Source organism: Falco naumanni, chromosome 3, assembly GCF_017639655.2.
Source record: "Falco naumanni isolate bFalNau1 chromosome 3, bFalNau1.pat, whole genome shotgun sequence".
NCBI classification, from domain to species: Eukaryota; Metazoa; Chordata; class Aves; order Falconiformes; family Falconidae; genus Falco; species Falco naumanni.
This window is the reverse complement of record NC_054056.1, coordinates 109,711,989-109,735,390: the sequence shown is the minus strand read 5'-3', so window position 1 is coordinate 109,735,390 and position 23,402 is coordinate 109,711,989. Positions and strand designations below refer to the sequence as shown.

General features: G+C 35.4%; 1 protein-coding gene across 1 annotated transcript in view; it reads left to right on the top strand.

Annotated features, from left to right (window-relative positions):
* DNAH5 (dynein axonemal heavy chain 5) overlaps nt 1-23,402 on the top strand; it is a 122,114-nt gene that overhangs the window by 63,418 nt on the left and 35,294 nt on the right. The window contains 14 exon segments of the mRNA XM_040588837.1: nt 947-1,188; nt 2,688-2,864; nt 3,354-3,558; nt 4,026-4,168; nt 4,910-5,044; nt 6,678-6,800; nt 7,108-7,321; nt 7,960-8,183; nt 9,764-9,959; nt 14,322-14,494; nt 16,879-17,009; nt 19,779-19,932; nt 20,664-20,931; nt 21,518-21,749. Coding sequence (XP_040444771.1) covers nt 947-1,188; nt 2,688-2,864; nt 3,354-3,558; nt 4,026-4,168; nt 4,910-5,044; nt 6,678-6,800; nt 7,108-7,321; nt 7,960-8,183; nt 9,764-9,959; nt 14,322-14,494; nt 16,879-17,009; nt 19,779-19,932; nt 20,664-20,931; nt 21,518-21,749 — 2,617 coding nt within the window.

Below are 23,402 nucleotides of genomic sequence, written 5' to 3'. Positions count from 1 at the left end.
ATTCACTGTTTGCAACACTTCTCTAATGTCACTTTGTGAAGTGAACTCTAGATCATCTCATGCCTGAGATACCTGCATTGTAGCTATGAAAAAACTCTAAATATAGAACTCTTTGCCCTAGAGGTGAGAAAGTTGCTCATCTGAAACGTTCTTGGCTCATAACTAGCAATGCACCAGGCCACCTAGGTGTAAATAGTAAGGACTCTGAAGGGAGATGAGAGTGGGACCATCTCTGACTAAAGGGCTATCTAGCAATGCACACAGCAGGGCTGGCTACTCCCAAAGGGATGGGAGCCAGAAGCTAAGGGGAGATCTCTTTGCAGCCAGAGCTTATTGCTCAGTACCCAAGGGACAGACCCAGACTCTCCTAGGAAACAGAGGCAGGCTTTAAAATAAATTTCTGTTACTAAATGGAAAGAGCTAGAAAGAACTTCAAAGGGAGCTGGATCAAGTTTACAAGCAGGAGAATGGACAAGAAGAATCTTCCCCTAATGGACCTCTTTTACTTGTGAAAGTGAGCATGCTATTTGAAAGAGTGATTTTTCAAGTGTTCCTTTCATTTAATCTCACTACATTTGCATAAACTCTTTGGAAACGAATGGTGGTTTTAAATAGATCTATAGTTTCTATCTTCTTCATCTTGTTTTATGTAAGTTGAAATAAACCTGATTTATTACTATGTTGAAGATTAGATCCCTAAAGCTTTTTCAGACTATTACAAACTGATGACTTATGTTGATCACACTTTATATACTAAGCAATGGATAATTATTATCAATAGGTGACAAAATGAAGTACTTCACTGAAATTGAGTGATGGAAATGGTAATTGTATTAAAAGCTGAGATTCTAGCTCTGTGTGTGTGAATTCAGAATTAGTTCAAAATTTGTTTGCGAAGAGAAGAAACTGGTCCTTAGGCATCTTTATATGTTATTTTGGATTATAGGTGACCACATCTGGATAGTTCTGGATGGTCCAGTTGATGCTATTTGGATTGAGAATCTTAATTCTGTCTTGGATGATAACAGAACTCTAACACTAGCAAATGGAGATCGAATACCTATGGCACCAAATTGCAAAATAGTCTTTGAACCTCATAATATTGATAATGCTTCTCCAGCAACAGTTTCAAGGAATGGGATGGTATTCATGAGTTCATCAGTTCTCACCTGGAGCCCTATCCTTGAGGTACTCTAGCTAAGTGATTGTATATGTATTGAAAGTTTTACTGGTTTCTAATTCAGTACTTTGCTGCTGTTACTTCAGGACCTAATTTTGTGATTTTTGCTATGGAATAGCTTTTACACTCTGAAAACTTATAAGACAGTATTTAATATATCAATGCTTCTGGTAATTTATACAATAGCGAATAATGTAATTTCCTCGGGAACATAGTCAATATTTCACACTCTTAAAACCAGAGATATTTTACTTTGGGGCAAATTTGTAATTCAAGGTATTTTAAGCAATAGAAGAACAACTTGGTTGTCAAAATACTAACTACCTGGCAGCCCCTAGTACAGCTTAAGACCAAGGAGGAAGAAAGTGTAAACAGGATGATTTAGGAACCTAGAAATCCTAAAGAAAATATAATTTATCTTGATATTTCTTTAAATTAATTGCAGTTGAGATTTAGAACCAGAAATAAAGTCAATGCAGCATCAATGTATGTAATTTTAAAAATTATGTTCTTCCTTGGTTGTCTGTTAACATTTCTACAAGTAAAATGAAGAACCAAGCAATGGTTGCTTTCCCTCTGGCATGGAATTAATAATTTAGAAAAGCATAACATATTGTAAGTGTGTTTGGGGAAGAAGAAGAGTATATAACATATCCAAATTTCAAAGTGATTTATAAAGTGAGTTTTTTTCCTTGTTTATGCCATCGATGATCTTCCAATAACCGGAAAAAAAAAAATCCTTATCTTGAGTGAGTGCTGGTAATGATATAGTGAAGGATGCATTTAGAGACTTAAGCCTATTATGTTATTTTTTAATGTAGCAAATATCTTGGTAAAGATGAAATGTAAGAGTTCCCAAGAATCTACCTAATGTTCTGTAGTAATAGCTTTCAACAAAACTTTCAGTGTTTAATTCCAGTTTTCTGCCCTTTAAGAAAGCAATGGAGACAATAGCAGTAAGAAAAAGCTGATTTCTGATATTTTTTTTTTTTTTTATCATTAAGCCCTATATTGCCTGTTGCTGCCTCTGGAGCCTTCTCCTGGGGTGTTGCCCAGGCCCACAGTACAGTCACTTGGGCCTTGTCCCTTACACCACCCCTGAAATATTGATATTTTCTGCAACTACCCTGGGGTACCCTATATCACTGCTAGGGACTAACATTGTGCAAAATAAATCAAACTTGTGTTCAGTACATAAGATGTTTGTTTGAAAAGTTGTTGTATACCTTAAACAGCCATTGTGATTAAAAATATTTGAAAAGAACGGGTTTTGTGCTGTTGAAAATTTTGAAGTGCTTTTTTATTTCAGTGTCCCTGATTAATATCCAGTAGGAATTATGCATACTTGGGTAAAGTTTGACTTTCTGCTAGCCAAACCCTGCCCAACAGGCAGGGAATCTGAGCCTCCCCCAAAAAGAAATCAACTTTCCATGCTCACTGGACATTTAGAATTTGCTGACACTTGCATTGGGAATCAGATTTATTTTCTCACCATGCTTTTTAACAGGGATTTTTGAAAAGATGTTCCTTCCAAGAAGCTGAAATTCTACGTCAGCTGTATTCTTCATCGTTCCCAGACTTATACCGTTTCACCATTCAGTCTCTGCAGTGCAAGACTGAGATGTTGGAAGCCTTTGTGATTATGCAGAGCATTAATATGCTGCAGGGCCTTATCCCACCTAAGGTACTGTCCTTTTTTTTTTTTAATATTTACTTAGTCTAATGGAGATAATGTCAAGTTATGAGGTTAAGTAGAGAGGAGACTCTTTGATGACTTGGAATAAAAATTAAGATGCAGGTTGGTAAGGAATACTTCCTTTTTCTTTAGAAAATAATAGCTAGGATGTGCCCTTTTTCACATTTGGATTTGATGTTAGGTACTGACATGTAGCATGCATCAGACAGCAGTTTTCCTTCTGGTTTTTTTTTTGGGTGGATCGTTATCACATTATAAACCAGAACTTAAACAGATCACATGCTGTAATGGTTGACTAAAAGTGATGTTTACAGGGTGCTTTTCTATATTTTGTGGTCTACTTGATAGCGTTTCAGTCTATTAATTGACAAAGACACCAGTAAATATGACTGAAGGCTTTTAATCTGATGTTACTGATGATTATCAAGTAGAATTTTCTCCAGCTATTGAAAATAAAAACCTAACTTAATCCTTCAGGAGCAAGGAGGGGAATTGGCTCCAAAATACTTGGAAAGGCTGTACATCTTCTCCCTTATGTGGAGTGTAGGAGCATTACTAGAACTGGAAGACAGATGCAAAATGGAGCACTGGCTTCGAAATCATGCAACAATAAAACTTGATCTTCCCTGTATCCCAGAAGGCAGTGAAGATACCATGTTTGATTATTATGTGTCATCTGACGGTTAGTAACACAGCTGGGTGGTATGGGGTAAAACTTAAAAGTAATTTTAAAATGGTTTCTTTTGGAGAATTAATTCAGATATTTTTTGTAGCTTCCTAAGGAACACAAAAGTAGGGTTTTTTTACAGCTGTGCTTTACTTGTATAAGGCTTTTTCCCTGTTTCCTGTGAGAAATCAGAATGTGGATATATTGCTACAGAAAGCTGCCTGGACTTTGTGCTGATGAATTGTCAAGTGAACAAAAATAGACAAGCCTTGTCCTTGTCATAATTTATGTAGGAAAGAGTAAGCCTCTTAGATCCAACTTGAGAGATTCTATGAATTTATGATTCTATAATTTTGGTCTGAATTTACAGAGTGGAATTACTGTATATGACACAGAGTCACTGACAGATGAGTCAATGTAGTGGAAAATAAATGACAATGCCTTGTAGTTCTAAAACATTAACTTCATTTCTTTCTTATTAGGTAAGTGGACGCACTGGAATACGCGTGTTGAAGAGTATGTATATCCCAGTAGCAGCACTCCAGAGTACAGCTCCATTCTTGTGCCTAATGTTGACAATGTAAGAATGGATTTCCTTATTAAAACCATCGCGAAGCAGGGCAAGGTACTTTTCTGTATTTCACATCTAAATAGTGCTGACAGTACACTGTCATACAGTACACTGTCATTCGTGAACTATTATTATATTATTGAAAAGGAAGAACTTCATTTTTTTAATATAAAATGGTATTTCCAGGAGCTACATTCATTCATGTAAACTCACTGCTTCTAGATCTTTTTGGTCTTCCTCTCACCCGTCCTTTCTGTAGTGCAGATAAGTGTAATTACAGCTGAGATCAGGTCAGAATAGAAACAATTTTTTTGCGTAGCTGTTGGAGAGGGGGCAGCACACAGACCAGTGAAATGCTAGACTCTGCTAATATGAACTCTGCCCACACTGGGCAGTTAGGGAACTTATGTACCTTTAAGTTATGCAACCTGTTCTTCACTAAAACTGTCAGATTAGCAGGATATGGTACATAACAACAGCAACTGAAATCTTTTAGATACTGAAGCCCTAAATGGTACACCCTTTTTCAAATAATCAGTTCCTTTTAAGAATAATCCATTCCTTTGTTAGTTAAATTGTGTTGACTGACATGACCATTAGCTGTGAATATTTTTAACTTGTGAGGCCTGCAAAAGTCTGACAGTAACTGTTTTGCTTCCACGCATCCCTAGTTGAGAATTCCCTTTACATAAATTTTTCTAGTTTCATTTCTGTTTAAAAGCTAAATGGGATTGCTTAGGCTTTTCCAAAATGCCTCTTGTGTTTCATCTTATTTCATACGTTGTCATTGTCTAGGCTGTCCTATTAATTGGAGAGCAAGGAGCTGCAAAGACTGTTATCATCAAAGTTTTTATGTCAAAATACAATCCAGAAAGCCATATGGCTAAGAGTTTGAATTTTTCATCTGCAACTACTCCATTAATTTTCCAGGTATAGTAGTGATTCACTTTCTAATACAATGTGACTGGATTCAGAGATTGCTCTGAGAATTTGCCATTAAGATGCTTCTGAAAGTGGTTTATTTAATTGAAAATGAGTACAGAAACTAAAAAGCACCTGCTCAGAAGGACTAACTGTCCTAACACATGACAAAAGACTTATGTAAAAACCATGTTCCCTTCAACTTCTTTGGTAGTTATTGAGCTGTTCTTGGACTGTTACAATACCATGCATATTATTTGCTTCATCACATTTAATTTTTATGTCAAACTCATTAACTGAGTAGAGCTGTCAGCGACTTCCCTCAGATTTCACTAAAAGCCATGAGTAAAATAAGTGTTACCCACAACAATCTGTCATAAAAAGTGTGCTGTCTACCATTTAAATTTCAGTAAATTAAATTACTTGTTTAAAAAGCATCACATGCAGTGCAGCTGCTCTAAATAGAAGTATGAATACTTAAAACCTGACCTACACTGTCTGTCCAAATTTGTACTGAGCTACTTTGAATTATTTCAAGTTTCTGTAACCTGCTGGCAATATATATGGGAAATATTTTTAATGTGGTTTGGTATGCCGAGCTGAAGCATTGTCTGTGCTGTAAACATAAGTGCTGTCTATAAGCTTGATGCATCATCTGTCACCTGGTTCTATAGCATAGCAGAAACTATCAACATTTTTAATATACAAGTGTGTAATTTTGGTCTTATTTTCCTTAGTATTTTTTCTTCTATTGATTGGGCTATAGAAACAAGAAGTAGTGTTGGTACATCTATTTTTATAATTATTTTCATAAACTAGATGTCGTTTATTGATGATAGATGATAGTCTGTTGATGATCAAGATATTTGAAATAGATGTGCAAGTCTAACAGTCAAGTCTCTGACAACAAACTAGACCAAAGCATTATCTGTTATGACATGTGTGCTTTTACATTACTCTGACTTTCTAAAATCTTGGTCTAACTGATGCCACTTGTGTAAAAAGGCTCTCCAGGCTACTGTGCAGGAGCCTAGGCACAATATAAGAATGCAGATATTTGTAATTGCACTAAAGAATCTGCATGGTTAAGTGAACTTTCACTTGGTATATTATAAGTAAAAACTGGACCATAAAAAGAACAGGGCAATGGAAAGATGATGGGAAGAAAAGCAGTGGTAAGTTTACTATTAAACAAAGTTATTTTGTCAAGTCTATTTATGTATGTGAGTTTAATTATTGCCGTATGCTTTTATGAAGTACATTAGTGTCTGCTGGTAAGGTCTTCAAGAATCACATCTTTCAGATCTGACAGGTTATTAGTTTAATCTTTATTGCTAGTAATCATCAATTTTGCTGATAAATGAATAAGATGAAAGATCAGTTTGAAATGGTTTCAAAATTATGAAACTGTTTAGTCATGGTTGTCTACACTAGACATTTATTATATCTGATGCTGACTAATGCTGTATAGCATGAAATTTCAGACATTGTAGTTGAAGTAGTGCAATTACCTCCAGCAGATGTGTTGGCTAAATCTTCCTTATTAAAATTCTGTGCAACAAAGCCATATATATGTTTAAATGATTGAATTGTGTGAAAGGAAGGGCTCTTTGTAACTATGCTAATAATTGCTTTTTAACAGCGTACGATAGAAAGTTATGTGGACAAGCGCATGGGCACAACTTACGGTCCGCCTGCAGGCAAAAAGATGACAATCTTCATTGATGATGTGAATATGCCCATAATAAATGAATGGGGAGATCAGGTTAGTTTGTAAAAGAGGAAAAAAGAAGGAAAAAATTATTTTCTTTCTTTCCTTGATACACTTGTAAAGTGGCTTCTCTTCTCAGTCAGGCAGTAAGGGGTAAATTTGTTCTGCAGTGTTCGATTTTTAAACAGTCTTTTTAAAGAACCCATCTAGTTTAATATTGTCATGAATTAATTGAAAATAAATATAGTGACTACAAGAAGTAGTTCAAGTACTCCTTAAAATATAATTTCAATAATTTGCTTTGTATTTCATTTAGTTGTGTGTATGATATCCTGTTACATAATATCTGGTTATTTTACAGGTCACTAATGAGATAGTTAGGCAGCTGATGGAACAGAGTGGACTGTATAACCTGGAAAAGCCTGGTGAATTTACCAACATTGTGGACATTCAGTTTTTGGCTGCCATGATCCACCCTGGGGGAGGTCGCAATGACATTCCACAGAGGCTCAAGAGACAATTTTCTGTGTTCAACTGTACTCTGCCTTCCAATTCTTCCATTGACAAAATTTTTGGTAAAGGGAAATTAGCTTTGTATCCATCCCATTTTTGAAAATGGTAGTTGATTTTTCTTTATCCCTCTATTTATAAACATTGTGATTAAAATTGAGGCTTAATCCCCCTCCGATTTGCTTACCAGCACATTTCCCTTCAGTAATCACTCCCCACCTGCAGTTTCATCAATCTGTATATTTTTCAGGTCCAGTCATATCTCTGAATCTGTTGGTATGCTAAGTGTTAGGAAGAACAGCATGAAGGCCATTTTCCTAGTTCTAATGACATTTCTGGAGAGTTGCTAAGGTGCTACTGGTGCTAAGAATGAGTGACAAATGACTAGACTCTCACAAATGACAGTATCAAGTTAGTCTCAGAGAAGAGATGATCTATTCAAATACTGTGGAAGCTGTTTTGGTGGAAAAAAGAACATTTTAAACAGACCACTAATTAAGAGCTAAATAACCGGTGAGCTGATGGCAGAATGGTGTTAAGGCCAGGTGAAACAAGATTTGAAGAAAGACTAGGAAACCATTTCAACAAATTAATGAAGGCTTTTGGGATTGAAAAAAAGACAAAGGAATTTAGGAAGAACGAAAGTCTTGGTGTTGCGCTAGTGTGTCTTAGAAAAATCTTTCATGTGGCAATTTTTTCACAGGTGTAATTGCAGAAGGGCACTATTGTACTGAGCGGGGATTTTCAGAAGATGTGAAGAAAGCAGTAGCCAAATTGGCTCCACTGACACGCAGGTTGTGGCAGACTACCAAGCAAAAAATGTTGCCAACACCAGCCAAGTTCCATTATGTCTTCAGCCTTCGAGACCTCTCAAGGATTTGGCAAGGAATGCTGAACGCTACATCAGAAGTGATCAATGAACCAAAGGTGAGTGCAGCACATCAGTGGCTTTGTTGTAATTAGTGTATAATTAGTGTAGCAAAAAGGATGAAGAGTCTAACTTCTTGGCATTGGAGTTTGCTTTAGAAAAATATAATTTCTGATTTAAAAAGCTTTTCAGCCTTTTTTTTTTTTTTTTGAGGCAAAGGAATTTTGTTCTAGCTTTTACAGTGCTAACTGAAATGACAGATTTGTTTCATAACTGTAACAAATGATGCTTCTTTTGACAGAAGAAGGTTTGTTTGTATCTACTTGCTCTATTACTGAAAAATGCTAGTTTGTTTGAAAGAAGCAAGTAAAGAAAATTACGAGAAGCAATGAACTTTGGTTATTTTAACCAAATGGAAATGTGTATATGTTGATTAAAAAAAAAAAAAACAATTCTCCTCTCTCCACTAGTATCTTGAGGCTTTCATTCACTGCCTCATATCTCTCTAACAAATAATTTCTGGCTTACAGCTTAAAAGGAAGAAATATTAATGAGCCATAGTGATATTTTTTTTTCCATAATCTACCTTTCTTCCAGAAAAGCTGAATACTTTATGCACCATTTCTCTTTTCATTGTTTTAAGGAAAAGTAATTTGGTGTTTTGAGCACTGAAACATGAAGTGCTGGAAAAGCAATGTTTATGGTAATCACAGAAAATTTGTTATACGTTTGGTTTATATAATCACTTCACGTTTAATGTACTTCTCTGCTTGTTGAATAAGCTCCTGAATTCTACTACATCTAAAATGTAAATATTAGAACTGATTTTAATTTCTGAAGCTAAAACTATACAGCACTAAGATGACTATATCGATATATTCTCAATTAATGTTTTTTAAAGTATAACAAATATTTGTTAAAAATCTGTTTGTATAAATTTAGATATTAATTCTGAGAATTTACATAGTTGTGTCATTTGTACGAAGTGCTGTAGGCTTGCTTAAGCAAGAGGTCTTCAAGGAGCATTTGGAATTTTTTTCTGCTACTAATAGTGTAAGATTAAAACCAGTACTGCTAGGATTAAGGTCCTTCTTTGGACCTTCTATGACCAAACCAAAGGACATTAAAGATATATTGAATCTGGAGAATGAATAATATAAACACACTTTTTTCCTCTTTTTTTTCTCTAACTACTTTGGATATAGTATTGGGAGCGATATCTGCATTTGACATGAAATTTTTCATGCCATTATGCTATTATTTCCACCCACTTTCTATTAATGACCAGTTCAAAAAGTTGTTTATCAGCGCACAAACATTTTCTAACATGTATGGATATGTTTTTAGGTCTAGGGAAATTAAATTCTAGTTCAGTAAATAAACTCTGGTTTGGAATGCTAGAATAAGACTTCTTGCACAGTTGACTGGATGTGAGTCTGAAATGCTATTGAACAGAATGAGAAGCTCAAGGTATCTCTCCTGAATAAACGCCAAAACACTACTATTTGTTTTCTAGTGGTAATATGATACTAAAATAAACAAATAAATACATAAAAGCATGGCTTTTAAATTAGCATAGCTCTGTTGGAAGCCTAATCTGAATGAAATACTTTTTTTTTTTTTCTTTTTTTAAATATAGGTACTGATAAAACTGTGGAAACATGAATGTAAGTGTGTTCTTGCTGATCGTTTCACAACCTCGGAAGATGTAAATTGGTTTGACGCAGCTGTGGCAAAACTCATCACGGAGGAATTTGAAGAAACAAAAGCTTTGCTGGATCCTGAAATTGATGCATTCTTTGTTGACTTCTTAAGGGATGCATCTGGAATAACTGGTAAAGATAGACTCTGATAGCCAAGGAGGTGGCAAGAATAGGGGGGGGTATGACAAAATAGATGCTAATAGAAATATGTCTTAAAAGTGCATAGTAAGTTTATGCATCATGGGTGGCTGTTCTGTCTAGTGATTTAGAAGGTAGTCTGTGTTACCAGCTGTGGCACATCTTTATATTAATGGAATTTTTAAGCTGTATTTATATATGCAGATTATCTGTATAGGAAAGCCTTGCTTCCATTTCCATCCGTGTGGTAAATAGACAAAACTGCTAAATAGTGAGCGTAAGTCTACTATTGATCTAAAATGAAGAAAGCAGCGTGGTATGAATGACTTGAAATGGTGGGGTTGCAGTACTAAAGGACAGCACTCTAGCTACCATCCCCTAGAAACCCAATAAAAAAATACTGGCTGTGGGCTAATCCAGTACTTCTTAGGAAATACCCAATACGTGATTTTGTAACAAATGAGTATTATTTCAGAATCTCCTGAATGCTAGTAAAACCTCTTGAATTACCCATATTGCTTATAACAACATCATTTTGTGTTTTAAATAAAAACACTGTGTCGCTGACCTTGCTAAATTACCTTGGAATATTTGTTAGTTGATGCAGAAGAACAGAGAACAGTTGTTTGAGATTTGGGAAAGGTCATTTTTTAAGCCATAGGATGATTCAATTATATGTGTTCCTATCACTGTAATGGTGGATAGTGGAGGCAATAAAAGGTTGGCATGAGTGGTCAAAGGCCAGTTAAATCTCTTCTTGGATAGTTGGGAGTAGTCAGAAGGCAGTGACAAAAGGAGAGTAAGGGATGGGAAATGTTTGATTGGAAGGAATCAAATAGAAGTAAAAAGCAAAGTGGAGTGAGAAAGTAGTCAACTCTATCCTTAAATAACTTGCTAAACTACAGCAATGTAGAGAGGACTGAAATATAAGTCAGAGTACATACTGAGGAAATGAAGAGTGACTTTTAATGTGAAAATCTGAATCTACACTAGAAACCATTATGTTGAACTGAAAAATAAATGCAAAAAGAAGCACCATAAACTGGTGACAGTTTAAATGTACCTGCCCTGTAATGTGCCTTTTAGCATGAAACTTCATCTAAATACAAAGTCGGAGGTAAGAGGCCCTCATTTAGGAAGGGTATGTTTTGTCCTCGATGTTTGTCAGAGCCTTGAGAACCCCTACCTGTTTTGGCTTTAAGTGAAAAGAATAACAAGTAGAATTTTGTTTTAATTGTCCCTTTAATGGAATTTAGGTTTGCCCATTATAATGGAAGTCTAAGAACAGGAACTGGATTTCTGAGCTCTTAAATATATAAAAAAATATATCTGACATCTATTTCAAATAACCCTATGCTCAGGCACAATGTGTTTGTCCCTTTCATTAATTGAGATTAATGAAGTAGCCCAAACATCAACTTTTAGATCTTAGCTTCACAGAAATTGTTAGTGGTGCTAGTGTTTTCAAGACCCTCAAAAGTGTTCAAAGGTGTTTTTTATCAGCTAGTTTGGACATTGCTATTTAGTACTTGTGATTCTGAATCTTAAGACTAAACAAGAGTTTTAAATAATATATTTTATATTATATAATTTTATTAAATATATTTATTTAATATATTAAAATTATTTAATAAATATATTAAAATATATCACACTAGCTGCCTCTGTAAATAATGTCTGCCCTTTCTTGGGTTTAGTACTTGATCATGCTGTCTTTTCACATTAATGATAAAACTGCAGAAATGGGATTAATCTGATAAAATTACCTTAAATGTTTTGAAACTGTAAAAGGTTCACTACAATTAACTCCTTGCTGTATTCCTTATAGGTTCTTTCTCAGTAGCTTAGTGATTCAAATGTTTCATTCAACTTACAAGAGATGTATTTACCCCTAGAATATTCCTTTTGTGTAACCACTGTTTTTGCAGGTTAAAATAAGAAGCTGGTTAGTTTAATTAGGTCTTAATCTAAAGGAGTGTTCCTATATGCCAAAACAATACAGGGCTAAAGAATTCTGAAATTAAGGTGACTTCAGGCATACACAGAATGCAAGATAAAGGACAACTGAATGAGAATTAATCATCACTTTATTTTGAGAGGTTTGGTTCTCTGGTAAAAGGCAGTTTCATGAAACTGGTTAATATACATATGTAAGTTTGGTTTCTGTTTTTTTTTTTGGGGGGGGGGGTTGTTGGTTTTTTTTAAGCCACATGATTATTGGACCACTGCTAATTTGTAAAAGCAAAATATGTGAAAAGGAAATTGAGAACAAAATTAAAATGGGAAAAATATTACAGATACTATTCTAAATAAAATATAGTTCGATTGCTTTTTCCCCACCTTTACTTCCCTTTCCACTGACTTCCAGTGCTTTACTAAGCTTTAGGGAAATACTTATTTTACTGGAATTACTTATTTAATTGATTTTAATTCCACCAGTTAGAGATAATATATGAATAATATATTTCTTCAGTATGAGGAGGCTTAGCAAAACTGACTGTTTGACTGACTTATGATAACTGGAAAAATATATCCTTCAGCATATTATTAGTGAAATTTTGAAACTAATGGAGGTAGCTGCTTGTAAATAAAAGCAAAATTGTACTGTCTGTACTGTTATTTTTTGAGGAAAACCAAACCAATCCATCAACCAATCAAAAACCCCATGGTGTCTGTTTGTTGGCACTCTTCCAGTGAAGTTTGTCAGTTATTTGCTGCTAAGTATGGGCTGGATGAGCAGTGAGATGGGTTGAGAATTGGTTGAATGGCCAAACCCAGAGAGTGGTGATCAATGGCACAAAGGTTAGTTGAAGGACAATAATAGTGATGTACCCCAGGGGTCTTCAGCATCTTCCTTAGTGATCTGGGTGATGGGGCAGAATATAGCCTCAGGAAATTCCCATATGACACAAAACTGTCAGGAGTGGTTGATATTCCAGGGGGTTGTGCTGCCATCCAGAGGGACCTTGACAAGAACCTCATAAGGTTCAACAAAGAGAAGTGCAAAGTCCTGAACCTGGAGAGGAAAAATCCCGTGCACCAGTATATACTGGTGGCCACCCGACTTTGCAGAAAAGGACCTGGGGGTGCTGGTGGACAGCAAGTTCAGCATAAGCCAGCGATGTGCCCTTGCAGGGAAAAAGGCTAGTGGCATCCTGGGCAGCATTAGAAGGAATGTTGTTAGCAAGTCAAGGGAGGTGTTCCTTCACCTTTGTTCAGCACTGGAGAAGCCACAGCTGGAGTGTTGTGTCCAGGTCTGGGCTCCACAGTACAAGAAAGACATGGATGTACTGGGAAGAGTCCAAAGAAGGGCCACATAGATGACTAAAGGACTCTTCTATCAGTAAAGGCTGAGAGAGCTGGGACTGTTCAGCCTGGAGAAGAGGAGGCTCAGGGAGATCTCAATATATATGTATACTTGAAGGGAGGGTACAAAGAAGGTAGAGCTGGGGTCTTTTCAGTGGTGCCCAGTGACAGGACCAGAGGCAGTGGGCACAAACTGAAACACAGGAGGTTGCCTCTGAATATCAGGCAACACTTTTTTACTGTCAGGGTGACTGAGTGCTGGCACAGACTGCCCAGAGCACTGGAGCCTCTCTCCTTGGAGATACTCGTAAGCCATATGGGCATGGTCTTGGGAAACCAGCTGTAGGTGGCCCTGCTTGAGAAAAGGGACCAGATGAGCTCCAGAGGTCCCTGCCAACCTCAACTTTTCTGTCATTTTATTTGCTGAGTAAGGATTCTTATAACGAAGGCATATCACCTTTAAGCATGATTAATGCTTATGAACAGAAAGATGAGACAGAGACAATATTTCCTCCTTTCCTTTGGGTAGGGAAGGGTTGACAATTCCTTTCAGATCACTTGATGAAACAAATGTATGCGTTTTCACAGTGAATATACTTTTTTGTTGTGGTGATTCTCCATTTTAGTAGTAATTCTTTTTCACTGGTTTGATTTCACTAATCAACTTAGAGTGTTTTTCTGTTACAAAAAAGAATATTTGCAATTTTTAACTGCAATATTTATTTACTTTCATTCTCTGATGGTACTTTTGCTTCTAGCATCTAAGTTAATTTCAGTTTTTCATCATTCAAGTTTCAGATGTAGAGAAAGAAGGCTCCTTGCTTATTTCTGGTATTGCCTTTGAGAATTAAGCAGCTGAACTTGCCATTCCTTGTAGGCAGGGTAAAGGCAGCACTTTCAGATGTATGTCTAATATGTAATAGTATGTATAATAAACCTGGTTCTGGGTGGTTAAAGAGACTTCTAATTACCTTCACTTACTCATCCCCACACTGAGCATTCATCAGTCATTTAAACTGCTAAGTTTTTGTTACTTGCTTTTTGTTCTAGGCAAAAAGTCAGAGGAAGTTAATTCAGATATTCCCAAAATCTATAAGCCAATTTCCTCCTTTCATCAGCTACGGAATTGTTTAAATATGTTTTTACAAACATACAATGAGAATGTCCGTGGTACTGGAATGGACCTGGTTTTCTTTGAGGATGCTATGATTCATTTAGTCAAGGTACAGTCTTACTGGATTACTGTTTTTTGTTGTCTGCCTACCCTCAGCACCTATGAGTGGTGGTCTGCATGAATTAAGGTAAATTGTGTCTAAAACTGAAGTAATTTATTGCTAGCAATTATTTTGTCTGTCACTCTGTGACTTGGTATTAAAACTCAACCTTTCTGAAAATGCAGCAGATGGAACTATTATTTTATATCTACCTTTTATATCTATCTTTTATGTCTGGTGGGATCATGGTCCTAAGTATTCTGACTATTTCAACCTTTCTTCCTGTTAATTCATCTGAAAGCCCTTCCTCTCTTTGGAATGAGTCAAATGAAATTCAGGTTAGAACATAATTGGTGGCTCATGAAGGAGCAGGCACAGCAGAGTGGGAATAAATGTACTCCAAACTTCCTTTGTAAATCTACAGTATGCTCACTTCTTTTAAAATTCCTTTGAGTATAGACTGTAGCTAACCATAATTTTTAGCATAGCTCAGCTTGATAGTATTGTCCACACAGAATAGGCTTCATAGAAAGCAGAAGCTTTTCTAACTATACCCCCTATTGTTTCTCAGTTTCACAGTAAAGTTATCTGTATTTCTTACAATAAATGATTAAGAACTTACTATTGGATTGTACCATCCTAAGAAATACTATAATAAATATCAGAACAATTTAAATGTAATTATACTTGACAAACACATTGCATCTGCAGCTTTCAAAATTTTGGGGTAGATTCTTTTGATTTCACAAAATTAGTCCTTTCTTTGAAGGTCTTCCTTACAAAATGGATGATGTTCTGCTATGGGTTTCTTTAAACCGTCATCACATTCACTAACAGGTTTCTCGTTTATTCCTAGTCAAAAAATGTAAACAAATCCAGCATCTAGGCAAAAAAAAAAAATATTTCCACCCTACACCCCACCCACCCACCCCCCCCAAAAAAAAAAAAAACACAAACAAAAAAACCCAAAAAAACAGAAAAAGAAAAAAAGACACCTGTCATCAGGAATCTGTTCTTTGGTCAGCTAAATGATAAATACTTCAAATATAATCTTAACTTTCACTTGGATAAAAAGCATATATAATGCTTCTCTGATCCCATATTCTTGAAAGCAGTGTATACAGCTGTGCTGATCTGAGCGTTATACATTAGCTAGACTTGAGAGAGCTTCTTAAGGAAAGCTAGGTAAGCACTGTTAAGGTAATGCCAAATCTGAACTGATGTAATATGACTTGAATGAGTTAAAACTGAGGAATACCTTGAACAGAACTTCCAATTTACAGCTTGTGTGCCTCTGCTTGGGAAAGATCTAGTAGCAATAATTGAAGTGATCAGCAGTATTCCAAGGGTGGTATACTTTTCTTTCTCTGGTTAAATACTAAGTATGCTTAGAGTAAATGCTCATACTTGATTTTATCTTTTCTTAGGAAACATTAACCTATGAAAAATAACAAGTACATTGCATTCAATATGTAAAATATATGGGTTTAAACCTGCAGGAAATTGACATGATTTTTTAATAAATTGAATAAAGGTATGTTAGGGGAAAGGCAAGTAAATAGATAACACAAGTTGCTTATTGTCTTGATGGAATTCTAGAGGCATCAGAGTGAATTTCAAGATCATAAAGAGAGTAGGAGCCAATACTCTGCATCATTTTTTGTGCAGCAGAGACCAGTGCTAAACTGTTGGTTTACATTGCACTGTCCTGAATTGGAGGGAAATGTGGAATAGTAGTTAACTACTGCCTTTTGCTTTAAAAGATAAATAATAAAACGGGGAAGAAAGGGAAATTTACCTGGGAGATATTCCAATGTAATCAAATATTCATGCTGATATGCATTTCTATAGTCAAGTAAACTAGAAGCTTAAGAACTTTGATTATAAAGGCAGTATTATTACCTGCTGCAGAGAATACTGGAGACTGTTTATCCTGAATTTCAGATGCCTGGGACAACTTGCCTTTCTGGTCACAGTGAAGGGGCCTGGAGAGATGAGTCTTACTTAAGTTTTCCAGAGGATATGGTATTGGGGAAGTTATTATTTCCTTTCCAGTTTTAATAATCTGTCATGTTATGATAGCACATCACTGGCAAATCACAGTTGAGATTTACTTGCGCTTTGTGGAAGTTTGAGATGGAATTCTACTGATAATTGAAAGTTCACAGTGATGGAATCAAGTGGTTGCTATACTATTAGAAGGTTTACAGAAAATATTGGAAAGTGCAAGTGTTTGTAGAATATATTAACAGTAATATAGAATCCCTTAATTAAACCTTAACATTTTCATTTTTTCTGCATTTCCAACATAACTTTATTACTGCAGTAGCATAGGATTTTTGGGTGTGTAACACTTACACATTGTAGCAATAAATGACTGTGATCTTACACAGATTTCTCGGGTGATTCGCACTCCTCGTGGAAATGCACTTTTAGTTGGAGTTGGTGGCTCGGGAAAGCAGAGCTTGACAAGACTGGCATCTTTCATAGCTGGCTATGATACATTCCAGATAATGTTAACAAGGTGAGCATTCATTAAAATTTAAGTCAATAAGTACTTTGTGTTTGAACTCATAAATAAAACAAGCTCCCAGCCTCTGCAGTGGGAGAAAGAACAAGCTTAACATAGGCTGAACACTCTGTCCTAGAATGGAAAGACATGAAAACCCTTTGAGACTTACTAAATTTTCTTGATTTTCTAGAGTAAATCTGAGCTTTTACTATCTTTGGAGTAGTAAACTTTTTCATGTGTTTCACAGAATGAAAAGGAATATTGGCAGTGTCAAGTTACCTTTACTATGTGTCTTTTCATAGTAAACAGTAATGAAAGTATTTGCGGTGGTATCTATCCATAATGCCTTTATGAGTTCATCTTGTAATATTTGAAATAACACCTGTGTGAGAAGGTGGAATCCTTATCCCTGCCCATTAATTTGGTAGACCTTACATATATTGTCAGTATTTTGACAGTCTTCCAAGTATAACTTTTCTTATTTCATATTGTTTAACCCAATGTGGTTTCTTTTGGAATGACTCACAAAAGATATAAAAAATAAATCACAAATCCTTCTCCAAATGTTTTAGAATAACTGCCTCCTAAAGTGTCTGTGGGACAAGTCAGTGGTCAGGAAATATTTTCAGCACTCAGGCAAGATGTCACTGTAGAGAAGCTAAATTATTTTAATTCTTTTGCAGCTGCGTTGGCTGCAGAAGAAGTTGTAAATTCACATGTGGGAATGCCTCTTGGTGAGGATCTCATCAGAGGACCTATCTGAAATAGGAATGACTTCCTTACAGTAAAGCTGACAAAACCAAGCAGTAACAAATTGCTGCATAGCTTTAACAAAGAATTGTGAAGCCATGAGAGGGTGAAATATTGAATTAAGAAAGTGGTGTGCAGCTTCCCACTTAAAGTTGCCTTGGCACCTGAGGATCATAAGAAGGCCTATATGAAGCCCAAGAAAAAGAAAATCCAGAAAAAATTTGGGGAAACCTTACACCTGAAGGCTTGTAAACCCAATGTGTGTACTGGATGAATTAAAGAAACTATCATGAAGAATAGACTTGAGTGAAGTTTTGAATAAACATGATTTTAGGAAAGACTCATCAAAGGTTCTTATAAAACATAACCCTGCCTTACAAACCCCTTGGAGTTCTCCAAGTGGGTTGACAAGCAAGTGTAGAAGTGTGATCTGACTGATAAAATTAAACTTCATTCCTTTCTAACCTTAAGTGTTTATATAAAACACATCAAATAATTTGTGCCAAAATACCTCTGGGAAAAACTTTGAATTCTTGGATAGAATCATTTGCTCTTTGTTAATCCAAAATTTCCTGTTCTGTGAGTTCTTAGAGATAATACTTGCTGTATTTTAAATAGTTTCATTTAGTTCACCAAGGTAGATGATAGTCATATTGCTAACTCAGTGTGTATAACAAAGTATTTTTTTCAGGTCAATATTTTTATTTAATTTTGAGTAATTAACTGAATAACTCTTCCAGTCGTTATTTCCCCCTGCAGCTGAAACAAAAAGGCATAAAATATTTGTGTCTTCTCTGTGTCCATTTCTAATTTTAGTGGTGTCTTTGCTTTTGAAGTGTCTTACTTATAAACACATGTATGGAACCTTATCTTGGTGATTTTTATACCTTTGCTGAAATGCAAAAAATTATCTTCTTAATCATCAAGATAAAAGTAATAAACTCAATTTATTTATTTATTTCCTGAGCTCCTCTCCAGTAATGAGGAACTACTGTGCAATTTCTGATTTTTCAGGTCATACATGAGATCATTATGGTTACATAAGAAACTCTTTATATGCACGTAAAACTTTTCTGTTTTAATTCCCAGTGGGCATTCTAGAAACCTCAGCTTTTATTGCACTCCTTTTTCCAACCAGAAAGATCATTCCAGTGTAACCTTGTGCATTGGGTTTGTGTGACAAGGTTTTGGTAGCAGGGGTGCTACAGCGGTGGCTTCTGTGAGAAGCTGCTAGAAGCTTCCCCCATGTCCGATAGAGCCAATGTCAGCCGTCTCCAAAGATGGACCCACTGTTGGCCAAGGCTGAGCCCATCAGTGAGGGTGGTAGTATGTCTGTGACGACGTATTTAAAAAGGAAGAAAGAAAACCTGTTGTGCAACAGCAGCCAGAAGAGAGGAGTGAGAATGTGAGAGAAACAACTATGTACACACCAAGGTCAACCCACCACACCTTGTCTAACAATTTTTGTGTTTTTTCATCTCTTAGTTTGCTGCTGCTTTCTTTCCTTTCTGTAAAACTGAGTGCCAACATTGGCAACGACTTTCACCAGAATGGTGAAATAATTTGATATTTTTTAATTAGTCAATAAAATCTGAAGTATCTTACTGCACCCAGAACATGAAAAAATCCTGTGAGACAACACCTGTCTGTCTTTTCACTTTTTCTAGCAAAAGGAGAAATAATTAGCATGACAAGGCTTCAGTTTTGTGGTGTTGTTAATGTTTTTGGGGTTTTTTTTAATGGGTTTGGGGTGTGGCGTTGTGGGGTTTTTTTGTTTTTTGTTTTTTTTTGTTAATCTATGTGGGAGGTGAAAAAGAGAGATTAAAAAAGTAAGAATGGAATAGGTATTCAATGTGAGACTTTGAAATGAGCTATATCTCTCCTCCTAATCTAAATGAAAATTCTTGGACTTTGGCACCTTTTTTCCTTAAGTTCCAAGAGATTGCTTATTAAATTTGTTTGTTCTTTTTCTTTTAACTGTAAGCCCTTTTAGAAATGAATGAATATAAGTACAACTGTCCTTTTTTGTAGATCATACAACACTTCAAACTTGATGGAAGATCTGAAACTTTTGTACAGAACAGCAGGACTGCAAGGCAAAGGCATCTGTTTTCTTTTTACAGACAATGAGATCAAAGAGGAATCTTTCTTGGAATACCTGAACAATGTTTTATCATCAGGAGAGGTAAAATGCCTTCTCTTGATCATTTTCCAGCTTTTAAAATGTTAGAATTTTGAAGCAAATAACTAAATTTATTTTAATATTCTTTTATATGTCTGGGGGCACACTTTCACAAACTCAAGCTCAGGTGCTTTTTATCATTACAGTGTTATAAGAAATTGAAATGATACATTATACTAGGTTAAAGTGAGACAATGTTATTGTAAAAGTAAGAATGAGCATCATCATTCCATATAGAGAAATCGCCTAATTCAGACCCTTCTAAATGTGTTGAGGAACTGTCAAGAGCATGAGAAAAGCTTAAAAAACATAGAGACGTGGGAAACATTACTGAAGTTTAAAAAAAATGTCTGTTAAATTAAATATCTTGTTAGTGTACAGTGAGTTTTTGTATGGTGAATTTATGTCCAAAATGAATGGGATTACTTTTCTTGTTTGTTTTTATATGTTTATTTATGTACTTATTATTTCAGGGGTGTGTTTCAGAGTAATTTCATTAGTTATTAGAATATTAAGAGAAGAAAGCTTTAACAGCTAGTTAAATTTCAGTGTGTTTAGTGGAATCACTGCAGTAAAAGTTCTGGATTAAAGGAATAGGGTGGGTCCTAAAAGCTTCATTCTCTAAATGTATGACCCTTCCTAAAATGCTATGTATTAAATGAACCTTATGCTATATATACTCTATTTGGATCATCTCATAAAGCATGAAAAAAATCTATATTTTTTTCTCAAAGGTGTCAAACTTGTTTGCACGTGATGAAGTAGATGAGATCATTAGTGATCTCGTACACACCTTCAAAAAAGAGCATCCACGTAGACCTCCAACCAGTGAGATTCTGTATGACTACTTCATGACCAGAGTCCGTCAGAACCTTCATGTGGTTCTCTGCTTTTCACCAGTAGGTGAAAAATTCCGAAATAGGGCCCTGAAGTTCCCTGCTCTCATTTCTGGATGCACTATAGACTGGTTCAGCCGATGGCCTAAGGATGCTCTAGTGGAAGGTAGGTGTAGGTTTTGTCTCTGCAGATATTTAATTCTCTGATAGGTGGTCATGAAGTTATTTTAGTTGCTGTGAACTTTGCTAGAACACTGGCAGAAAAAACTTGCTTGGTTCTGAAATTTGGTAATGTTTTCTTCTTTAAAGCTTGCTGTATTAAACTGTTGAAATATTTCTAAAAGAGGAAAGGATTTGAACACAGTTTGAAGAAAAATTCCCCTTGAAGATGGCTTAAAGACATTAGTAAAGAAGGCAAACTGCTACTAAAGAAAGACATTATTGGTGACTGTGCCTGTGATCAGCCATAAAGAGGAAGGCTGTGGTTTCCCAATCCCTGGTAGCTAGCAGTTAGACAGGTTCGGAGAGAAAAAGCAGTTACACACTTTGGAGGTGAAAGAATATCAGAATCTTGGCTATGCTTTTTACTGAGAAATGGGGAATAATGTTAAGAATTTGGTGGTGGAAAGTAAAGATGACTGAGGATTCAGAAGCTGGGTTAAAGCTGATATAATATGTGCTGACATGTTTTATATTGCCTTGTTTATAAGCTAAGAATTTTTCTGAATAGTTACATTATTTTTTTTCCTAAGTATCTGAACATTTCCTGTCCTCATTTGATATGGACTGCACTGCTGATACAAAGAGAGAAATTGTGCAATGTATGGGCTCATTCCAGGATGGAGTGGCAGAGAAGTGTTGTGATTACTTTCAAAGATACAGACGTACTACACATGTGACTCCCAAATCCTACCTGTCCTTTATTCAGGGATATAAAACAACATATAAGGAAAAGCATGCTGAAGTGCAGATGTTAGCAAACAGGTAAACTGCTCAGTTTACTACTGTCTTTCTATAGTTTTCTTCCCCAGGTAGGTATATTCTAATATGCTTTGTTTCAATGCATGGCTTGTCTCCTTGCACAGCAAAAGGATTTTAAAAAAATTTAATTTCCTAAAATTGTGTAAAGGTGTAACTTGATCAAACATTATAATTGTTCTTTGCATATAAGTTAAAAACTATATATCTTTGGAGGGGGGAAAAGGGTAGTGACGCTTGAAAAAGCAAGGTGGTGGGGAAAAAAGGTGAATGTAAATTATTCCCGTGTATTTTTAACGAGTAAAAGAAAACATTTACATGTAATTTCATAATATAATTGTATATATATATATATATATTTGTGTATATATATGTATATATATAATCGTATATATAATATATATTTCATATTATATATTCATATTATATATATAATATATATATAATATAATTCAAATATAATTGTGAATATAATCAATTATTTGATTTATCAGAGAGCAACTTTGTTTTCTTGCTAAACATGCTTCTGATATGAACATGCAAGAAATACCCTTGGCATTTTTGCTTTTGTGATCATAAAGCCTAATCTAGTCTTCTGAGCTTTTTATTTGTAGATTATTAAAAATATTTATTTTTATCAAAATATATTTATCAAAAATGGGTTTGAAGTATTCATTCTCCTTTTCAGATACTTTGTTAAATCAATTCACTATTGCAGATCTATCTTAATGTCAGAAATGCACAAATAAAATATAAAATTATCATTTGGTGTATCAATTGGTACCCTTATGAAAAACTGTCTTCTCAGTTCTGAAAGATTGCCACAAAGAGCTGAAAGCCTTTAAGAAAGACTCAAACTAGAATATTTCACTTAGAAACATTCTTTGGCTTCAAAGCCAAATTGAGTTAGAAATCTGTAGTTACATTATGGATGAAGACTTGTAAAACAAGAGGTCTGGTCCATTTTTCTACTTTCTGATGCCTCAAATGTACTGGATTAGTTCATGCATGTTAATTTGTTTCACTTAACCTCAGTTACACAGTCTGAATTGCTTTGACAGGTGTTACTCTTATCTTCCCTTCTGTACTTGTTTAGCTTCCAAGTACTGCTTAGTCTGCAATAGCCGCCTCCGTAGAAGCCACTTAAGCTTGTCTGAAAACTCCCAAGTGAGGACTTACATTTGATAGACAAAAAGCACTGTTGAAGGGGCATTTTAGTGGTGAATGAGAAAAGTGTTATCTCTATGCTATTTTTCTGTTACTTGCTTTTGGTTGGTTTTGATTTCAATATTTTGATTTCATTAGCCTTTTCAATACCCTCTTCAAACAAGAAATAGTGATTTGAGATATTTTTCAGGATTCTAATCATAAGAAAATGTTTTCTGCTATGTAGAATGCAGTCCCTTGAGTATCAGGTTGGGGCCCAATGGGGACGGTGACGTATGTGGAACCAACGTGTAGGATTTTTATGCAATGATAAAGGCACATTGTTTGAGTTAGAAGTGGGTAAAATTCCAAGGACAGATCCTCTTCATGTAATTCATTATTGTTCACTTTCTTGATTCTGAAGACACTTGTATGGAAGTTCTGGTACAGGTTTTATTTTTGGTGTAAAACATCTTTTGCTAGTGTTTGTTCTGATTGATGTGATTCATTTTA